This window comes from Bos indicus, chromosome 18, assembly GCF_029378745.1.
Source record: "Bos indicus isolate NIAB-ARS_2022 breed Sahiwal x Tharparkar chromosome 18, NIAB-ARS_B.indTharparkar_mat_pri_1.0, whole genome shotgun sequence".
Taxonomy (NCBI): domain Eukaryota; kingdom Metazoa; phylum Chordata; class Mammalia; order Artiodactyla; family Bovidae; genus Bos; species Bos indicus.
Genome location: NC_091777.1, coordinates 9,069,822 through 9,092,569, shown reverse-complemented (window position 1 = coordinate 9,092,569; position 22,748 = coordinate 9,069,822). Strand labels below are relative to the sequence as shown.

General features: G+C 50.0%; 1 protein-coding gene across 1 annotated transcript in view; it reads right to left on the bottom strand.

The window, feature by feature from the left end:
- The window catches only part of PLCG2 (phospholipase C gamma 2), a 157,785-nt gene that overhangs the window by 5,590 nt on the left and 129,447 nt on the right, over positions 1–22,748 (bottom strand). Inside the window, exons 26-31 of the mRNA XM_019979736.2 lie at positions 18,550–18,652; positions 16,881–17,090; positions 14,830–14,975; positions 14,200–14,314; positions 13,134–13,301; positions 8,299–8,387 (exon numbers count right to left, since the gene is read on the bottom strand). Of these exons, the coding sequence (XP_019835295.2) occupies positions 8,299–8,387; positions 13,134–13,301; positions 14,200–14,314; positions 14,830–14,975; positions 16,881–17,090; positions 18,550–18,652 (831 nt within the window). The remainder of the gene's footprint in view (positions 1–8,298; positions 8,388–13,133; positions 13,302–14,199; positions 14,315–14,829; positions 14,976–16,880; positions 17,091–18,549; positions 18,653–22,748) is intronic.

Sequence of the window (22,748 nt, the reverse complement as noted above, 5' to 3'; positions counted from 1 at the left end):
TATGGCTGAGTCATTGGAAGAACTGATGCTGAAGCTGAAACTCCAATACTTTGGCCACCTGATGCAAAAAACTGACTCGCTGGAAAAGACCCTGAGGCTGGGAAAGATTGAAGGCGGGAGGAGAAGGGGACAAGAGGATGAGATGGTTGGATGGCATCACAGACTCAATGGACCTGAGTTTGAGCAAGCACTGGGAGTTGGTGATGGACAGGGAGGCCTGGCGTGCTGCAGTCCATGGGTCACAAAGAGTCAGATACGACTGAGCAACTGGACTGAACTGAATATTCTGCTGCGTGTGCGTGTGTGTGTACTACATCTTCTTTATCCATCTGTCCATGGACATTTCATTCGCTTCCATGTCTTAACTATTGTAAATAGTGCTGCTATATGGTAAGGGTGAATGCATCTTTTTGAATTAGAGTTTTGTCTGGATACATGGCTAGGAGTGGGATTGCAGGATCACATGGTAACTATTTTTAAAGTTCTTGAGGAAGCTCCGTACTGTTCTCTATAGTTGCTGCACCAGTTTACACTCCCACCAGCGATATAGGAGGTTTCCTTTCCTTCACATCGTCTCCAGCATTTACTATTTGTAGACTTTCTGATGGAGAAGGCAATGGCACCCCACTCCTGTACTCTTGCCTGGAAAATCCCATGGACGGAGGAGCCTGGAAGGCTGCAGTTCATGGGGTCGCTAAGAGTCGGACATGACTGAGGGACTTTACTTTCACTTTTCACTTTTATGCCTTGGAGAAGGAAATGGCAACCCACTCCAGTGTTCTTGCCTGGAGAATCCCAGGGACGGGGGAACCTGGTGGGCTGCCGTCTATGGGGTCGCACAGAGTCGGACACGACTGAAGCGACTTAGCAGCAGCAGCCTTTCTGATGCTGGCCATTCTGACTGGTGTGATTTGCATCTTTGTGGTTTTGATTTGCATTTCTCTAGTGACATTGAGCATCTTTTCATGTGTCTTGGTCATCTGTATGTCTTCCCTGGAGAAATGTCTATTTAGATCTTCTGCCCATTTTTTGGTTGGGTGCTTGCTTTTATTTTTAGCTGCATGTCTCTCATTATTAAACATTCACATGTCCATGGTTATAATCCAGTATCATTATTTTGCTACTCAAATTGTTCCAGTTTTGGCCTTTGAGAGATTTAGACGTGTCTAAATCCTTTCTTGATCTCTTCTTAACTCACTGAAATTTCAGTATAATCCAGGCTCATATTCTATCTGTCCCAGCTTTCAGAGTAACCATTTGTCTTCAGAGCTCTGATTTCTTTTACTGGAGAATGACATTTAGAAAGGAAGATGTGGGTGCTTGGATGTGCTCGTTGCTACTGGGGTGTCAGTTGTTCTAGAGCTGGGGTATGTATGCACATACATATAGTTACTAATGCAAACATGTTCATTTCTCTTACCTGTGTATGTATTTTGAGTTTATACTGAAACTGGTGATTTCCATCAAACAAACATTAATTTTGGAAGGCTTGGTATATATTTCTGCTTATCAGGTTGGCTTATGTCTTCCAGTAAGATTTCATGCTTTTCCCCCATAGGCCCTATACTTTTCTTATTTAAATTCCTTCTGCCATGTGACAGTCTTTGTCAGTATCATGAGTGATGTTTCCCAGCTGTCCCTACCTCCCATCCCATTTTTCCAACTGTTATTTCTAGAATACAGTGACTTAATAAATTGGGGTCCTTTTTTAAAACTATATAGCCATAGTTTGTGAGCAGAAAATTTTATCTCTTTATCACACTTTATATTGTTTCTTTTAATTGGTCACATTTGTTGTATCTAAATATTATTTTGCTCTCTCTGTTGCTATCTGTGTTAGTGATAAACCATCCTTGCATTATCATCTTTGCATTCTTGTAATATATTGTTCTTCCAGTAAATAGCTGGAAACTACTAATTTTTTTAGAATTTTAGTCTGTATTCATACCTGGCATTGATCTATGGGTGGAGGAGGCGGTGTACTATTTCCAGTTTTGATACGAAAGTTCTACAACTTCAAGACAAGCTAACGGCAGCACTTCTGGTTTTCTGTTGCCTTCAGCAGATTAAAATTAGAATTGTCTTATTTAAACCCAGACTGAATACAGCTCTAACACCATCCACTACCTGATAGGTGCTTTATTACCCTTCAGGCGTTTTCTATAGGACTTTGTAGCCGAGGTTTCTACTGCTTCTTGACACAATTTTAGCCCATTCTTCAAGGCAGTCACCCATTTGCCCTAGGTTTTCAAACTTATTTATCTCACTCTTTGGGGCTCAGTCTCCTTTTCGATATTTACTCTTGTATGTTTTTGCCCTTACCTTGTTCCTTTTTATTAAGCAGGCAAAGGGTTTATTTAATCAATCTTTTCAATGAATCGGCATTTGTTTCATTCAGTTGACTTATCCTTACTCTTTTTTTATTTTAAATATTCAGTCTCTATGCAGTTTCAAGGCAAGGACTTTCCTAAACATCCTTACGGCATAAAATGTTTCACTACTTTTGGGTAATCTACTTGATTTACTTCATCTCAGAATTCCTTATTTTCAAATAGGGAATATTTTGACCCTCTTATTTCCATCTTATTACCTTTCCAACTTTATCAGGTTATAATTTATTCAGGTTTTGTGGCCAAGAACTCAGTCAAGTTTGAGAAACAGAAGAAAACACTGTACATTACCCACATGTAGAACCTACGTGTGTATCTCTTTAATCCAGCTTGTTAGTCATTAGTTTGATCATCTGTCCTTGGTGGTTTCTTTTATATACTAGACATCCAAATTCTGAAAGATGTTTTGAGTCAGGTGAACTTTTTATTGTATGAGCTTTCATTTTCTATGTTTAACACAGTAATGATGGTTTCTAATTAAACATCTATGACTTTTGCATCCTTTTTGTAAACATTCTGTCCTTATATATTGTCCCTCTTAATGCTTTTTAGCACTTTCTCCCTTAAATTCTACTTTGGCATTAAGTTTTTCCTCACAGTTTTTCCCAATAACTCTTCATTCCTGTTTGTTTGTTTGTTTGTTTTGGGGGGGACCTTTTTTCAGACTTACTTTTAAACATCACACTGCTCCATTTCTTTGCTTCTTCTCTAATAGAATCCAGGCCATTCACCTAATCAAAGATGTTATATCCATTCCATTTTAATTGTTATATTTTTCTTTAATTTCTATCATCGTTTTGCATAATTTTTACTCTCTTGGTCAAGTTTCTATTTTTTTTTTTCTCTCCTCTGCTTTTCAATTCTTATAATGGTTGCTTTCGGTTTCTTAACATTTCCTTTGTACATCACAATATCAGAATTAACTGTCCCCGGCAGGATGCTTTCTCTGCCTACTGACCTCACAGGCATAAATGTTAAAACCTTTTAGGATGCCTGTATTTTAATCCCTGGGTGTTGCTGGTACATTTGATTATTCTCGGTTCTAGACCATCAGGAAATCAGGCTCTCCCCCGAGCGGGACACACACTGTGTCTGAAGCCTCGCACGTCCACAGAGCCGTCTCTATTGCCCTGATGTGTCCAGAGTGTAGCACCCCTGCTCACCGTCCAGGAGTGTGCACCCGTTAGCACTTCTCCACGTGGTACGTGTGAATCCACACATCTGCTCCAGCTGAGCCTCAGCGGGAAGCACAGATCCTGGTCTTTCCAACAAGGCCACCCCACCCCTGTATCTTTGCTCCACGCAGTCCACCCAGGGATCCGTCCTGAAAGGTCCCGGGGTGGCCAGTTTTCTCAAGCACACCCTCCAGCTACGGTCATCTTGCCCATCGATGAGGACAGGGTGACTGTTCAAGGTTCCATGCTGTCTCATGCCCGTGCTTCCGAATCTCACACGTTTAGCTCACCTGAGTGAAAGAGGCCCTTTTCAATTAACAGCAGGATTGGAGATCATACAACTGAAAAGAAACTATTCCAGAGAACAAGTTGACATGGATCCAAAAATATATGGTCTTTTCCCCGCCCCGCCTCTTTGAGCTGTTATTCCATTACAAAGAGCTACCCTCAGGAAATAATTTTTAATCAATGATATATGAAGATCTTCATTATTTATAAAGTAAAAAAGAAAAGAACAGAACAATGTACCTGTCCATCAGTGGGAGAAAGGCTAAGTGAATTAAGGACTTCTACCCAATGAAGTAGGGGTTTAATGGCTTTGACAATCATAGTAACATGGAAAATTTATTAGCATCATTTGTGAAGTGGAAGAAGGGCACATATTCATACATATTATATGAATCCAACTATGAAAATATCATGTGCAAAAAAATGGCCAGGCAAAGGAAGGACACCAGAATGCCAACAGTAGTGATGTGCAGGTGGCTTGCGGCTTTCCCAACGTCCCCCTTTCTTCCTTTCCCTACTTGTCAAATTAAACATCAGAGGTAATAAAATGGTGTCAGAAATACTTTTTGTAAACCATGCATACAGCTAACAGAGTAACAGAATTGATAAGTGATTGTGACATTTAAATGGCTTCTTCAGAAAGGGCTCAATGTGCTTACTGACAGTTTTTGGGGGCTTTAAACTCTTTACCTCAGCCAATGTTTCATGAGTAAACTCCATCTCAGCTCTGCTGGATCAGTCATTTGCTCAGACAAAGCTTTTTTATCCTTGGGCACCCAGAACGCCCAGGTCTCCCAAACACACCCCTCGTCAGTGTGGGCAGAGACACCCAGTGGTGCCCATGAGTGCCTTACAACCAGGTGACACATGGAGTTAAAAGCTCGGGAACCCGCAGCAGTGATGAAACCCGCACCTTCTCAGACAGCTTTTCCCTGGGAACCCCACACAACGCCCCTTCTCCCCTCTGCTCCCCTCTCAGGGACCTCCACAACAGAAGCTTCCCTCACCAAGGGTCAAACCTGAATACACACATTTTCTTTTAAATATACTAATTTGACCTGCTGCCAGCGATCCCTAGCCTTTAAATTCTTTACAGTGCTTCCAGATTGTTTATGACAGCTTTGCAGAGCAGGGTGCACACAAATGCTCAACAAGGACCACCAGGAAAGGAAGGACTTGAAAACTGTCCTGTCCAAGCATTTCTATCACTTAGAATCATGAAAGGTGGTTTTTTTTTTGATCCATAGTTTAAGGCTCAAGTGAAAACTATAATTTTCATATAAACAGTACATTTACTTTGACAGAGTCTAAAACACTAACACTTAAAATTTGTTTCAAAACGGAAAACCTTCCATTATCCATCACTTTATCCTTTTCAGACAATTTCATCACCAGGAGCTTATTGTATACCAATGAACTGTCACTGAGGTTCTCTGGCCCCTCCCTACTGTGCTTTGTATTTGTCATCCTCTTCCGTCTTGATACTTCTTTTCTTTTTTTTTTAAATTTTATTTTATTTTTAAACTTTACATAATTTCATTAGTTTTGCCAAACATCAAAATGAATCCGCCACAGGTATACATATGTTCCCCATCCTGAACCCTCCTCCCTCCTCCCTCCCCATACCATCCCTCTGGGTCGTCCCAGTGCACTAGCCCCAAGCATCCAGTATCGTGTATCGAACCTGGACTGGCAACTCATTTCTTACATGATATTTTACATGTTTCAATGTCATTCTCCCAAATCTTCCCACCCTCTCCCTCTCCCACAGAGTCCATAAGACTGTTCTATACATCAGTGTCTCTTTTGCTGTCTCTTACACTGGATTATTGTTACCATCTTTCTAAATTCCATATATATGCGTTAGTATACTGTATTGGTGTTTTTCCTTCTGGCTTACTTCACTCTGTATGATAGGCTCCAGTTTCATCCACCTCATTAGAACTGATTCAAATGTATTCTTTTTAATGGCTGAGTAATACTCCATTGTGTATATGTACCACTGCTTTCTTATCCATTCACCTGCTGATGGACATCTAGGTTGCTTCCATGTGCTGGCTATTATAAACAGTGCTGCGATGAACACTGGGGTACACGTGTCTCTTTCCCTTCTGGTTTCCTCAGTGTGTATGCCCAGCAGTGGGATTGCTGGATCATAAGCCAGTTCTATTTCCAGTTTTTTAAGGAATCTCCACACTGTTCTCCATAGTGGCTGTACTAGTTTGCATTCCCACCAACAGTGTAAGAGGGTTCCCTTTTCTCCACACCCTCTCCAGCATTTATTATTTGTAGACTTTAAACGTAAGACCAGAAACTATAAAACTCCTAGAGGAGAACATAGGCAAAACACTCTCTGACATACATCACAGCAGGATCCTCTATGACCCACCTCCCAGAATATTGGAAATAAAAGCAAAAATAAACAAATGGGACCTAATTAACCTTAAAAGCTTCTGCACATCAAAGAAAACTATTAGCAAGGTGAAAAGACAGCCTTCAGAATGGGAGAAAATAATAGCAAATGAAGCAACTGACAAACAACTCATCTCAAAAATATACAAGCAACTCCTACAGCTCAACTCCAGAAAAATAAACGACCCAATCAAAAAATGGGCCAAAGAACTAAATAGACATTTCTCCAAAGAAGACATACAGATGGCTAACAAACACATGAAAAGATGCTCAACATCACTCATTGTCAGAGAAATGCAAATCAAAACCACTATGAGGTACCATTTCACACCAGTCAGAATGGCTGCGATCCAAACGTCTTGATACTTCTAAAATGCTTTGGAGTGGAAAACTCTCAAGGTTGTAAAAACGGAACGGAAGGCAAACAGGTATGCAGACAGCCTGGCTTTCTCTCTGAGGTTTCGCCGTGTGGGCGGCGGCTCTGGCTGTTCACAGGCACCCCACCCCTGCCATCCCCTCCCCACTGGACGTGCTCAGCTCCACAGGCACACCTGGGAGACCGCCGCAATAAAGCGAGTCACACACACTTTCCGGTTTCCCAGTACATACAAGAGTCACCTTCCCACCGTACTATATAGCCCATGAATTACGTCTTTAAAAAATATATACTTACCTTCATTGAAAAGACTACACTGCTAAAAAAAAAAAAAATGCTAACCATCATCTGAGCAAGGCACAGTATCAGTGGTTAACAGCCAAGGTCACTCACCACTGTAACAAGTACAACAGTAAAGGGGACTGTGAAGTAAGAGAATCATCAAAGCGTGACCCAGACACGGAGAGAGCAAACACCGCTGGAAAAATGGTGCCAACAGACCTGTCACAACCCTGCAATTTGTTTAAAAAAAACCAAAAGTGTGATAAAACGAGGCAGAAGCACTAACCAGGTTACCGGAGAACTGGGGTGGCCGCAGACTCACCTGGCCCATCCTGAGTTTTGTGGGAAGGGAATGGAAGGGTCCTGTGAGACTGTAGTGGCCACACGTGGGCCCTTGTGGGTTTCATTTTATAGGAGCGGCCGTCGGGAAAATTCCGAGGCTCCAGAATCACCATGCGTGTGTGTATGTGCTCAGTCACTCAGGCGTGTCCGACTCTTTGTGATCCCATGGACTGTAGCCCACCAGGCTCCTCTCACCATGAGATTCTCCAGGCCAGATTACTGGAGTGGGGTGCCATGCCCTCCTCCAGGGGATCGTCCCAACGCAAGGATCGAACCCACATCTCCTGCACTGCAGGCGTGTTCTTTACCACTGAGCTACCAGGGAAGCCCCCAGAATGACAACACACACCATCAAACCCAAAACCTGAACTACCCACTGCTCGGTGTTACGTTCTTAACCTTTTGTCCGACCAACCTTATCTCATCCTCTTTCATAGTTCAAATAGGCCAAGCCCTTTCCACCAAACCAACCCAAACCGGTTCATCAGCATAGAGACTGTATCTTCAAGGCCTCGACAAACCAAAAGAACCAAGAAGGCAGGCTCCACCAACCTCCCTATGGGAGGTTGACGCCTGTGAATTTCCTTCCGCAGGACAAGCCATAAAAAGATTCCATGGGACACTTGCAGAACTCTGGAAGGAAGTACCAGAGTACCAGGTGGAGGAAAGCACGTGGAAGGGCAAGTTTACCCAGAAGAGCATCGTCTTGTCCAGCTCTAGCTGAAATGAAAGCATGGAACTTCCAAAGAGCTTTCCTCTTTCCAACAACACAACCCTATTCACAGACCCGTCCAGCATCCTGCAAGAAGACAGGCTACTGGAAGGAAAACCGGAGGACCTCGGAGGAAATCTGTAGCTAAAAGGATCCCTCCTTTTACGGTGTGGCGCGTTTGGCTAGATGATTCTCAAATGTGTTCCAAGTCCTTCAGCCACACTCAGTGGTCGTCTCCACCTCCGCCCCCCCCCCCCCCCCCCCCCCCCCCCCCGCCGCAGACGTGGCTCTGCGAGCACCCACTGGTGTTTCTCCACTCACCAGGACTGGCCGCATCTCACAGAAAACCAGGAGGGACGCCAGCTCAATGTCTTCACTGTAGCCGTTCTTCAGAGGAACAGATCTAAATCCTGCAGGTCGGAAAAACAAACCAGTTCACGTCAGATCTCTGCTTTTCTTGCAGTACCCAGGGATCACGTGCCCAGTGCATGGACCAGAGAGGTCAGGGCCCCGTGCTGGGGGCTGACTTCCTTTCTGGAGCCCAGAGGTTCCCCCCTCCACCCCCCACCTGATGGTTGGGGAGTGGGGCTGCGAACACAGCCCTGACTGCCAGGTCCAGCTGGAGAAATGAAGTTAAAAATGCCTGCCCTCTAGAAATGCAGGTGACTTGGAAGAATTAAAGCCCACAGAGCACTGCACACTGAATTTAGACCCTCTACAGCTGTGGTTTCAGTCCCTTAAATATTCCTGAGCCCAAAAGACGCAAAGGAGTGATGAATCCCCACGTCCATCTTCTTCACTCAGCCCTGTACAAAGCTTGGGACGAGCAAGTGTTTTTAAAGATTTCCAGTGGGAAGAAATCTTTCCGTCCCTTGGCAGTTTTCCCTGTTGATCATCCTCCCCTAAAAGCCATTCCCTATTTGTAGTAAGGACCTGTGTCTGCCAGTCATTTAAATGTTTCTTTTTATTGAGGGAGAGGGTTAAGATGGGGCTGTATTTCCCCCACCCCTCCCCAGTGAGTAATGTTTAAGGCAACGCATCTTAAAGGTTGGTTGTTTGGCTTGTTTTGATAGAGTAGTAGAACCGAATAGACAGCAGAAATTAACATCTCATACCACCCACTCATACCTCGTATTACAGAAGGAACCATTGTTAACGGCTTTCCAAAATCATCTATGCAGTGTGTTTCCCTTAAAATCACAGAGAATAGTACCCCAACCAGCCATTCTGAATCTTACAGGTTCCCCTGAACACTCTATCTTAGGGATTCACTACGTAGCCCTAGTTTGACTTGAAAGCTTTTTCTTAAATGGAAACGTAGTTGACGTACAATGTAATATTAGTTTCCAGCGTACTGCACAGTGATTTGACATCTGCATGTGCTATGAAATTATCCCAGTAACTCCAGTAACCGTCTTCCCGAAGTAAGTACAGTATTACCACACTCCTTATGCTGTTACACAGGACATCCCTGTGGCTTATTAGTAAGTACAGATTTGTGCCTTGAGAGCTTTATATTTGCCTTCTATCTACTGATTTTCTGGGACAAGCGATGCATAAAGTGCCTTCTGCCAGTCAGGTTTTGGCTTGTTTGATGATTATCCTTCTATCGCTTAGAGAACCTTTTAGTCTGTTAGCTGATTTATCATCTTTAAATAATATCTACTGACTCTCTCTGTGCCACTTATGTTGAGGACACTGGCATGCTATAGCATCTCTCCCTTTCCCTTCTCCAATTGGGTAAACTGTATTATTATTTCTACATTGACATAGTATGTAATATTAGCATTCCATTTTGTAACCATGATCCTCCCACAAAGAGAGGCTTAGTTTTCCTTAGTTCCCTTAGTTTTTGGCAAAAGCCAAAAAAATACAGTAAGGAACGCCTGAACACCCACGACCTGAATCTCACATTAACCTTCCACTTAGGCTTATCCACCCACTAATCTAGCGGGTGATACTCACTTCCTGTTTCAAAGAAAGATGAAGGCATCTATACACTTCTTCTCTGTCAGCATGAATCTCATGAACAAGAACTCCGTATTTGTTCAGTGTCCTTTTTGTGACGTAAAACTTACACACAATGATTTTTTCTCAATGTCCAACGCTCACCACCTCCTTACTGATCTGACCTTTTTCCATTAGGTATTCTGGCTGGCTAAAACTGTCTTTTGAGATTTTCAGTACGAGCTCATGGAGACATATAATCCCTGGACTGTGCCTGTTTGAACATATCCATCCTTTGATTTTACACTTGAGTGGGCACAAAACTCTCAGGTCACACTCTTCTCGTTGCAGGACTCTGGGGGACCCTGCTCTCCTTGAATTCTGCTGTAGAGAAGTTTCCTGAGCTGTTTTCCCCTTGTTGGGAATTATGCTAAGATGTGAATCACCTCTGGATCTTGTTAAGATGCAGATGCTGACTCCAGAGGCCTGGGACGGGGCCAAGGTTCCACACCTCTACGGAGCTGGTCTCTGTGGAAGCTGTCGGTGTAGTGTTGATCGACTGCCAGGACGCACTGCGGCGCCGAGTACCCTGCCCATGCACCCAGAGCGGCCCCGCCCAGTGCCCAGCGCGGCCTCCCCGTTCGGGGCAGTGAGCTCCGCCCCTCCCGAGGGACGACTCCAGCTCCACAGACATCCTGCCACCGCCCAAGTCGCGTTGCTACCTGCAGCCCTTCACGTGGACGGGACTGAAAGGTGCTGGCCAGGTTCACTAGAAACTGATGCCACTTTTCTTCTGATTGACACAAGCAAGACCCGAGAGGAAAGGGAAACGGAGACACCGCTTGAGGCAGCATCAGTGTTTGGCTGGTCAGGAGTCGCAGCGGCCCCGAGGGTGGCCGGCAGAGTAAGAAGAACATGAGGTTTGAAGTCAAGGGGGGTCTGAATCCCAGGCTCTGGCCGGACAGGTGTGTGACCCTGAGCTAGTTAATTAACATCTCTTGGCCCCAGAGTGCTTATATTTAAAAAGCGGAGATGATAAAACTCCGTTCACAGGACTGCTGCGAGGATTAAGAGAGAAGAGTTTTGAGGCGCTGAGCACAATAAATGCTGTTTTCCCTCTTTGCTGAGCTCCAGCTGGCTTAAAGGCTTAAGTGCATCCCTGCTAACAACAGGCAGGGTTTATTTTCGAGTTCAGAAGGCCCCGAAGCCTTATGCACAAAGGCATTGTTATTCTGTGGCATGCCCTCCATGAATATGGATGTCCCAGGCAGGACGGGGAGAGAAGGTCTTCCTGGGAGCATCTCACAGCCAGTCACATTCTGTATCATCCTTGAGATGTTATTTGTGTTCTAAATGCCCCCAAGCTCAGTCACAGCGTTTTGGAGAGGAGTCCACACAGTTAAGGCGGCGGCTCTCTCTGAGTCCTGGAGGGGCTCCAGGGCTCCGTCAGGACCCCGTCTGGAGGGGACACGGCAGAGCCCCTGCACTGTGCGGGATGCGTCCGGCGGGTGCCGTGTCCAGAAGGGGAGGGCACAGCTACCACAAAGAAATCCGACACCACCTTATGCAAAGAAGTGACTCATTTGAAAAGACCCTGATGCTGGGAAAGATTGATGGCAGGAGGAGAAGGGGACGAGAGAGGATGGGATGGTTGGATGGCATCATCGACTCAATGGACATGAGTTTGAGTAAACTCCGGGAGTTGGTGATGGACAGGGAGGCCTGGCATGCTGCAGTCCCTGGGGTTGCAAAGAGTCAAACATGACCAAGCGACTGAACTGGAACTGGAATCCCCTACAATGTGGATTTTGTGTATGTGTGGCAGCTCTGCACTACATGTGTGATCTTAGTTCCCTGAACAGGGATCAAACCCATGCCCCCCTGCAGTGGAAGCATGGAATCCTCGCCACTGGACCACCAGGGAATGCCCCTTACAATGTTCTTGTCTATTTACCCTAATACTCTTATAATTTTTAATTTACAAACATTGTTGCCACATTATTTATTGCAAAAATATACATTATTGTTTATGGGGGAAAAAAAAAATCCGTTGTAAGCCTGACTGACTTGGCTGATGTGAAGGAGGTGAATTGCAGATTGAAGAAGGCCTGTGGCTAACTAGCTGAGTTTAATGTCATTTGCTGGGAAGTAGTGGTAAGTTAACCCAGAGGACTGGCAAACATCAGGCCTCTCAGACTTACGAACGAGTATGCACTGCTTTTCCCAGATTAGGGGAACGGTGTGGCATTTCTAGCCAGGCCAATGTGTCTCCAGGGGGGGCGTGTCCTCAGAGGGGCAGCCGAGGCCTCGCTCGGTCTTCTCCAAGTGCCAGCTGAGCAGCTGGCTCCACGTGCAGCTTCCTGGGCCCCGCCCCGGAGGGGCTGAGGGAGGACACCGTGGCACAGGCCCAGGAACCTGCATTTCCCCCCACCCCACACACTCACCTAGTTGTAGAAATGATCAAAGGCAGATACAGAGAAAGGTGCAGAAATTTAGGGAGTATCTGATATGTTTCCAAGTTGAAAAGAATTAAAAAAAAAAGACCCAAGGTTTTCAAGCAACATCAAGAGAAAAGACTATCTGTGTATACAAATTACTAAAAGGAGAGTGGTCTTTTTCTCTCGAAAAAATGATCCTTGAAAAACAGGGACCAGTGACCTCATAAAGAATCCAGAAGGATCTGTGGCTGTTTTTCTCAGAAATACAGGGCCCTTTTCCAGGCACGCAGGGGGTTGTGTTTTCCTCAGCATGGGAGACAATCAGAAGTGAATCAGCCCACCTCAGAGAAGAGGAAGGTGAGGCTCTGACAGCCCAGATGACTTGCCCAGGACGAGGAGGGGAGAAGGGACCTAAGACCGTGGCTCTGGGCCTCGTCCTCCCCTCCAAGCACCTAACCAGCCCCTGAGCCTGCCTGAGGAGAGGCCAACAGAGTGTAAGCTTCCAAAACGAAGTCCAATCACAGTGCCGAGTGGACCGCCAGCTAGTAATCCAACGTTGGATGCAGGAGTCCCCTGGAGCCCCCAGCCCCCAAGCTGCCTCCCTCCCCTGTCTCTGTCCTGCTCACAGGACTCCCACGAGGACCCACTGCTCAGCCTACCCACGATTGAATACAAACCAAGACAAAGGCACCATTCTTTCCAAAAGCCGGCAACGCAAACCAAAAGACGATGCCAAGAAAAACTGAACGCTGTAATTAAAACGGGCCTTACCTGACTTGATTCCTTTAATGGGGTACGTGGCATGGGCCAGAAAGTTGGGATCGCTGAACATATCTTCCTCATAAACCACAAAGCGCAGAAACGCAAGGTTGGGGTCATAAATCTCAAACGTCACCTTCTCCTGCGTTGGGGTCCAAACAGGGCTGAGGCCATTGTCATCTGGAAGAAGATCCAGGCTCTTTCAGGGGCCCCATTTGTCCTGCTCCCTCTCAGTTCACCATCTCTACACCCGTCAGCTTTGGATCTCCTTAGCAGCCGTGTAAATACACATCTAGGCCAGGATCTGATCCTTTTTTTTTTTTCGTGGCATCACAGACCTGACCCTCAGTAAGCAGAGGAGATGGGACCACCTCTCCTCAGAGTCTCCCATCTCAACTCCCTGGGACGTGGGAGGGATGGGAGGTGGACCACAGAACAGCAGATTTGTAAGGAAGAAAAGACGCGCTGGGGGCCACATCGCTCGTCTGATAGGGGAGGTGGGCCAGGCTCTGAACAGGTGGTGGGTTCTGGAGTCACTGGGGAGAGTCACTCAGGGAGCAGAGAAAAGAGGCAACCTTCACCGGCCAGTCTGTGAGCTGTTTATCCGGCTGCATTTTGCCAGGCGCCCGTGATCCCAAGCCTAGAAAGGCCCCAGTTCAGTTCTTCCCAGGCTTCAAATGGCAGAACAAGCCATTTCTCTGGGCCTCCCCACCCGCTGTGGGGTCAGATCACCCAAGTTTGGCTGCAGCCTTGGGGGCGGGTCAGCCGCATCCTCTCTGAGCCCTGGACTTAGGTGGGGGCTGATACATAGAGGGGACACCCCGGAGTGACGGGCATAGGGCGCTGCAGCCTCACCCAGGCCTCCTGAGGTGGGTGACGGGCTGAGAAACACCACAGTGGGTCCAGCTCTCAGGTCCCATGGCCCTCCGTTGCCCCTCCGAGCTGCCCACAGAGGGCAAGGGGGACGAAGGGAAAGACCTGGCCACCAGCGCGTTAGTGAAGCCCCGCTGACCAGCATCTCCAGCGTGCGGCTCCACTCGCCTGAAGTCTCAGTGAGGAGAGGACCCAGGCAACTTACTCACAACCGTCGTCTTAAACTTGTTGCTGTCGTACTCCGCTCCGCATATCTCCACCTCCACGAAGGGGCACGCGATGCTGCGGCCGGGCTTGGGGAGGTGACGGGCCCCCAGCACCTAGGGCCCCAAGAGGCAAGTGTCAGAATTCCGCCCACCCGCACTCCCTGGGCAGAGCTGGAGAGTGCTACATGGGTGGGCTCTCGTGTCCTCATCACTGGTGATGTGCTACACCCTCTGGGAGCGCACACCCCCACCGCTTCCCTGTTGTGGATGCGGGAAATAGTTTCCAAACAGGAGAAAACAGACTCTTAACAGAGACAACGCAATGTCTAAAAGTTGTGTCAGTTTTAAAATGCTTCCACCCCTCAAAGTGGCCATTGCAGGGATAAGCCCTCTCCTCAGTAAAGAGCAGAGCCGTGTGACCAGATGCTGACCCTGCTAACCCAGCAAGAGGTGGATCTGTAACTCGCCGAACCAACAACAAGGGGAGGTGACCACGATGGACCTGGGGAGACGCCCTCCTGCCTCTACGCCCCTGCAACGACCCTGGCGGGCACCACAGTAAAGACCCTCAGCTGCGTCTGGGGGCTGACGGTTTACACAAGGAGCCCAGGCAGAGGGTGGGGCCTTACCTTGACCGTCAGGGTCATCTGGATCTTCCTCTGGGACTCGGGTGGCATGGGGTCGTACTTCTCCGCCCTCATGCTCTCAGGCTGCAGGACGTAGCCCGTCCGCCCGTTGAGGGAGAACAGGGCATGGTTCATCTGCATGTACTTATCTGGGGAGGAGAGAGCTGCTGCTGAGAGCGGGGCAAGAAGGGGGCCGAGGGGCTGGGTAGGGGAGGACTTAGACCTTCTTCCAGAAGTAACGTGAGGCGCACCGACAGATGAATGGATAAGGAAGATGTGACACACTCATACAACGGAATACCACTCAGCCATAAGTCAGGAACAAAACTGGGTCATCTGTTGCGAGGCGGATGGACCCAGAGTCTGTCATCCAGAGTGAAGTAAGTCCAAAAGAGAAAAACGGGCATCACATATATGCATGTGGAATCTAGAAAAATGGCACTGAGGGCCCTAGGCCAGGAACAGAGACACAGATGCAGGGAAGGGACACGTGGACACTGGGAGGCCAGGGCTGATGCCCGCTCCCTGCCATCTATCAGACAGACAGCTAGTGGGAAGCTGCCGGGTAGCCCGGGGAGCTCTGCGCGGCGCTCTGCGCTGACCGGGAGGGCTGGGATGGGAGGCCCAAGAGGGAGGGAGGGATGTGCACGGAGCTAACTCACCTGACCGTACAGCAGAAACTAACACAACATTGCAAAGCAACTATACCCCAGTGGAAGATAAAAATAATGTGAGCTGGCTGTGAAAATAGGTATCTGACTTAAAACTATGGGTTTAAAAATTCATTAGAAACTCATGTTATTGGAAGAAAATTGGATTAAAAAAAAAAAAATTCACACTGGGGACAACTTTCCGAGTATGATACAAAGTCCAGAATGTACTCAAAGCTAAACATTTTTACACAGGACAAAATTTCCATAGAATCTGACATGCTTTAGAAAAATCTGTTTCACTCCACTGACAGGTAACTTTAACCTGTTAAGAAATCTGATACCTGTTTGCTGAGAATACCTACACCCCCTTAGAAAAATAAGAAGCACAAATATAGCCTGCAGAAAAGAAAATGCCTATGTTTCTTAAGGATATGAAAACCTGGTTCACTTCTCTGTTACTCAGAGAAGTTACCAATAAGGAAAGCTCCGACTACAGTGTGACACCAGTTTTCACTATCAAAGACTGAGGCACTTGCTGAAACTAAGTTGGTGAAGTGAAGCCAGAAAGAGTTTCACCCGTTTGCATTCCCGCCCAGTCTCCATGGAGTGCGGTCTGGCGGAGTATCTTGGCCCAGACACTCCTGGATACAGGGGTGCAGTGGTTTCGCTCGGGGCCAAGCTGGTCAAAGCTGTTGGATCCGCCCTGCACCACAGGTGCTCCCACGTGTGAAGGGAGGTTCACACAAGGTTACGGGGAGCAGCGCCGTCTGCAACAGCAATGAAGGGAGTCACCTCGGGCCACCGCAGCAGGGCGCCAGTTGAGGACATGATGGCTCCACTCAGTGGAGTGTGACGCAGGCACAAAGACGATATAAAGGAGGCAGCACCGATGAGCAGGCCTCCAAAGAGGCTGAAAGAACCACCACGGCGCCTCTGCGCCGTGCTGCCCTTTGCACGAAGAAGGTGGGCATGCTGGCTTTTTCCAGCAGAGGATTATCTCCAGAAGAGAGCCCCAGCAGAAAGCCGCCAGAGAGGGATGGCCCCAAACAGGAGGGGGCCGACATAGCCACTGGACACCTGGATGCAGCTGTGCCTGAAGCTCCACTCCTAGACTTTTAAATTACGGGAGCAAACGCATTTCCTTTTCTCCCTGAAACCAGACTGACCATGTCTGTCACTTACCATCGAGAAGCCTGCCAAACGCAAAGGTCTGGGTGCCCAGTGGTCCCTCCACCGCACCATTCAAGGGATGGGACCTCATGCTAGCATGCTGGCTGAACTCTGACGGCTCCTAAGAAAAACTACGTGCTCCAGCCACCGCATTGCACCAGTGGCCCCAGAAGAATGTGCCTGGAATGATGCCCCAGCATAGGTTTACTGGCCACAGTCGGCCCCCTTTACCTGGAGTCTGGAAATTGAGTGCCACCATCTGGGAGCCGCACAGCCAGAGGCGGAAGGGGTCATAGTTGGACGAGTCCACCCGCTGTCCTTTGGGGTACACGCGGGTCAGGCCCTTTTGATTGTATTTCAGGAGATCGCTGGGCTTCTGTCTGACGATACTGTCAGCCTTCGTCTCCACGAAGGAGCGGATTTCTCGGAAGTCAGGGTTTTCTGCACAAAGAAAGGGAGTCAACATTTATCCTGTGTCTTGCGAGTTTTTCTTAACGCCACCGGCAGGATGTGCAGGTCGTCAAAGGCAACCCGGAACCTCTCTTGGAGAAGTTCACGTGGCTGTGACGGTCCCGTCGTAACTGGTTCTGCAGCGGGCTCTGGCCCTCTGTGGAAGTCTCAGAGATGAAAAGGCAGCCCAGGGTTCCCATTGTCTCTTAGTCTAGGATTAATATAATCTGTTTTTTTTTGTTTAAAACTACCAGCAGCCTTGTGCAGGAAACCACCAAAGCGATACAGGATACAGTTATAGAAAGGTGTGGTGCAGGAAGGGGTCAGCAGGGAGGAGATCTGAGGAGTGGGAGACGCAGGCAGGGCCCTGGCTTCCTCAGCGAAGGTGTCGCAGGCGTGAGATGAGTGAACCCATGATGGAAGGAGAACCGCCCACCTGCAGGAAGCAGGGATAGAGAGAGGAGACGGGGTGCCTGTGGAGAGACAATGAATGGGAAGCAGCATAGAGGGAAACGCAAACAATTCTTGAACTGTTTGGATAAAGCTCTACTCTAGGTAGGACAGCTCCTAAACTCGCCAGGCCTGGCCGACTCTGGTTAAGAGCTCCAGCCTCTTGCCCTGGACATCAAGAGGTGCCCAGGGACCAGCCTCCCGATGACCATGAACACCAGGGCTTAGGACTGCCTCTCTCTCTGCCCTGGAATTACAAGCAACCACAGGAGCCACTTGAAAGGGAAAAGAAAATGTGACTAGGACCATTATTAGCGCAAAGAACCTGCTGCTTTGGAGAATGTGGTCAAAGATCCACTTTTGAATTCTCCTGCAGCAGGCCTCCAAAGATACCCAGGTCCTGACCTCTGGAACCTGTGACTATGTTCTTTCAAAAGGACTTGGCAGATGGCGGGCTTGAAGTGGGGAGATCACCTGGCCCTAAATGAAACCACAGTCTTTGCACTTGCGAGGTTGAGGGAGATGGGACTACAGAGAAGAGAAGGCAACGTGACCACAGCGGTGGGGACTGGAGTGACATGGCCAAAAGCCAAGGAATGCCAGCGGCCACCAGAAGCTGCCAGAGGCCAGGACCAGATCCTCCTCTGGAGGGAGCGGGGGCCCTGCTGACACCTTAACTTCAGCTCAGTGATACTGACTTAGTCCACGACTATGAGTGAATAAACATATGTTGTTTCTGCCACCAAATGTGTAGTAATTGGTTACGTCAGCAGAAAAAAAAAAAAACAATCCACCCTTTAAGAGGGTTTTTCCTCCTAAAGCTACCAGGAGGGCCTGCTTCACCAGCGTCCTGGCCCCGAGGACACTCTGACGGGGAGGTTCCCACTTGGCACACGGAGGATGAGCAGGAACCACCATCACCATGCTGTGTGACAGTGCCAGGCTCGGAAAGGAACCCGTGTTCACCGAGGCGGGGAGGCGGGGTGACGGCAGACGGTACCGAGGTTGTCCTTGGTCTTGCTGGTTGGCTTGCAGTAGACGACCAGGTCCGAGAGCTCGATGGCGATGGACTGGTTCTTCTCCCAGTACTTCATGTTGTTCTCCTGTGTGGAGCCAACCGTCTTTAGTTTCAGCTCTCAAGCTGGCCCCTGGGAAACCCCATTCTTCCAGCTCACCTGGCGGGCGCCCTCCTCCTCTTGAGTCTCCCCCCACCCCGTCTTTCTGCTTGGCCCTCGCACATGTGCAAATCGCAGTGGTGGAGAGTTTCCCTCCCCCGACCCCTGCCCCGCTCCCTTGCTTCCTCTGCCTGTGGAAATTCTCCACCACGCCACCTGGACCCAGGAGCGCCGTGGAGCTCAGTCTCCGACCACGGCTCTCGAGAATACCAGGGACAAGGGCTCTTCTTTATCACCACCTCTCTCCTTAACCCTCTTGCTCTCACCCGCTGCCCTATCCAGCCCACTAAAATCACTCTGTCACAGCTCATCCAAAATTCTAGTTGTCCCAGTTCGGGATCTCTGTAGACCATGGCAGCTTTGTGCTCACTCGCTGTCCCCTGAACCATGCACAGCTCTGTGCAAAGGGCTCTGGGGACCAGACCACACGCCGTGGACTTGGGAGCCATTCGCCCCTGGAGGACCCTACAGTCAAGTCCATCCCCGTGTCACAGACAGGCCACTCACTCCACTCCAAACCAGGCCTCCCTCTCAAGCTCTGCCAACCTCGAACTCATCCCCCCAGGGGCCACGGTGGGGACGGACCCCCTGGGAGGATTATCACGTACAGGTGACAACACTCAGCACAGGGGCGGGGGGTTGGGGCTGCCTGGCTCCAGGCATCACACACTGAGTGCTTGACGGATACTATCTAAGCCCACCCACCCCCGGGAGGAAGACTGTATCTCTGTTCTCCAAAGAACCCGCAGCACACAGACAGGTGAGCGGCTGATCCAGGCCCCGCAGCAGGTCCCCGCCAAGACCAGAGGCCTGCGCGGTGGCCTCAGCCGTGTCACCGCCCTCGGCGCTTCTGCACCCTCGGCCACCGGGTGCCGGAGACCTCACTGCAGCGCCCCCAGGCTCACAGGCCAGGTCCCCCTGAACCACAGCGCTGCCCGTCCTGGCCCCTCGCCCTCCTCCCTCCTCGGCAGGCCCGTGGGTCCCTCTTCCTCTGGACCCCCCCGCCTCACTCCTCCAGGACGCCTTCCTGGAGACCTCCATCCGGGACGAGGAAAGAGACACTGCGTCCCCTACACCTTCCAGAATGCCCACGGCCTCCCCCAGCCTTGCACCGTCCCTCATCCGACTGTCCCACGCTGGTACCTTTCAGCACGAGTGTCCAGACGCGTGTCCCCCCACCCCACCTGAGACAGGTCCCTGGGAAGCAGGACCTCCCGCTGGTGGCGAGTGCTCAGGTGACAGGTGGTGACAGGGGTGTCACAGCGGTTACCCGGCGGGGACTGGACTCGGGGGCGGGTCTGAGAGCTGGCTGAGTTGCTGGCTTTGCCCAATGGGCCGGCCGTCGAGCCCCTCTGCCTCCGTCTCCTCATCTGCACGGTGGGCTAACCCGAGTCCGTCCTCTGCCTCATCTCCTCATCTGCACGGTGGGCTAACCCGAGTCCGTCCCTGCTGCAGCTACCGTGCTAATTCAAGGGGGCGGCCTCTCCCCTCGCTGGGCACGAGAGAAACGAGGGTGCCACGGATGCCCCAGAGACGCCTCTCCAGGTCAAGGACAAGTGCGCCCACTTTTTAAACAAGCGGGGGAGGACACCCCGACTTCTGTGAGAATGCCTTCGCCGAGGACTGCTGACAAACGTCCCAAGGCCCCAGCGAACCCTAGCAGTGACCAGCAAACGAGCCTGTCACCTGAGCTCGGGCAGCAACCCGCTCACTGGGGCAGATCGGAACATGAAATTTGCCAGAGTTCATCTAAGCACGCCAGCTTCCTCCAGCCGTTCCCACATGCCCTGAATCCCCTAGGCACCAAACAAGCTGCAGCAGTAAGGCTCCAAGGGCTGGCACGGAGCAGGGAAGGTGTCAGTCAGTCCGCGGCCAGTGCTTCGGGGAGACTGAAGCCTTGGCTAAGCTCAAACCCCCGGTGTGCTCTCCTGATCCCTGTGTCAACGTCTTCTTGGTGCACAGTCTTCACCACACGCTGTTTGGGGAGACGAAACCCTGGCAACGACACAGCTCGCTTCTAATGATGATACGACTGCTTTAAAGTCCGGGTGGGGTGAGGCAAGCCACACCTGTGTCATAGGGCGGGGACCTCTGGCCTCACAGAACACAAAGCAACCAAAGATTATAGAGCATCACTTTTTTCTCAGCTTCAGCAGAAAGCAGATCAGTTCAAGATGAAACACCAGCTGCTGCTTCAGAACTGTGCAGCAGCTCCTTTCCAGACCCGCAGAGCTTTGCCCAGAGGCTGTCCCAGAGTCTGGCATCACAGCACACTTCCTTGGTCAGGCTCTGGAAACTAGACAGACCTCAGTGACTGGTCTTTTGCCATCGACCAAAGGAAGCCAGAGAGGATGTAAAATTACCGGGCCCCGGGCAGGTTCTCAGGGCCTCGGCGAGGAGCTCCCAGGAGTGCACTGAGGGCACAGTGCACGTTGGTTTCCCGGTGGCACCAGCCACTCCCACAGCTGGTTGTGCCCAGCACAGAACCTTGGTCACTTCTGCTGCCTCCTGTGTTTTGGTTTTGTTTTTTGAACATTCATGATCATATGAGAAGGCTCCTCTGTCCATGAAATTCTGGACTTCTCCAGGAAAGAATACTGGAGTGGGATGTCATTTCCTTCTCCAGGGGCTCTTCCTGACCCAGGGATCGAACCCGGGTCTCCTGCATCCCAGGCAGACGCTTTACTGACTGAGCCACCAGTAGAGGACTTAGAGCTGTAAAAGCTAATTTAAAAGGAATGTAGATCAAAGGCAAGAACGGCAGGCTTGAAGAGCTAGGCTTAGTTTCAAAACCCTTCCTGTGGTGGGGAATGAGGGGGACAACCTTCCAGCGAAGTCATGTTTTCCTCCAGAAGAAACGGAGAGAGCCAGGGGCTTCCCAGGTGGTAAAGAACCTGCCTGCCAATTCAGGAGACCTAGGGGACACGGGTTCGAGCCCCTCGTTGGGAAGATCCTCTGGTGGAAGGCGTGGCAACCCACTCCAGAATTCTTAGGCCTGGAGAATCCCCGTGGACAGAGAAGCCTGGCGGGCTACAATCCGTGGGGTCGCAAAGAGTCGGACACGGCCGAAGCAACTTAGCACGCAGGAAGCACCCGGCCAGAGGGTGTCACGGCCACGCCCTCTGCCCTCCCAGCCCCACACGTGAGTGCCTGAGAATCAGTCTGCAGGGAACGGTGGCTAAACGCTCTCACTAGGCTGCTTCTCTGTTCTCAGCCAGAGGGGCCCAGAACGTCACACACTAGAACATGCTCAGGAGGACCACGGCTGGCAAGCGGCGCCATCCAGAGCACGATGACAACCACTCAACCTACACTGAAGAACACATCTGGAAGGAGACGGCGGAGACTCTCTCTCAGACGAACCCCGGACAGCGGGCCCCACCCGGAGCCTCGGAGGCGCTGCGCTGGAGGCGCAAGCACATGGATGAGACGGCCACACGGAGGCGGGGCAGCCTCGCTGGCCACAGGCTCGCGGGCCATCCCGAGTGACTGATGTGACGGCGTGACAAGCCTTGCAGAGAATAAGGACCGTACGTAAGGCCTCGTGATGAGGATCTGGGATGGGAGGAAGATGGGAGGCATGCCAGGGAAGGTGCCCGTCTGAACAGCCCTCGACACAAAGTCTTGAAAAGAAGAGGACTTTACTCCGGGGTGTTGAGAAGATGAGTCCCGGGGCCTCTGGTGACCAGAGACTGGCCAACTGTGAAGTCGCCCCCAGTGCGGGGAAGAAAAGGTCAGGCCAAGTACACTGGAGGAGGGAGACTCGTCGCCTGTAAGCAGAGGTCAGAGGGGTCCAGGAGAACCTGAGGAAGTTCCCGGGTCAGTCCTTTGGGTCAGGATCTGCCTGAGAAGCAGCCAGGCACATGGGGAACCTTCCTAAAGCTTCTTCCCGGCTCTGTGGCCACAAGAAAGACCAGACAGCACCACGCTCCATCACCCAAGAGACGGCAACACCTCCAGGCCCTCCAGGCACGACAAGTGTGGTGGTGAAATGCCACCGCGACTTCAGGCCCTGCTGAGTGTC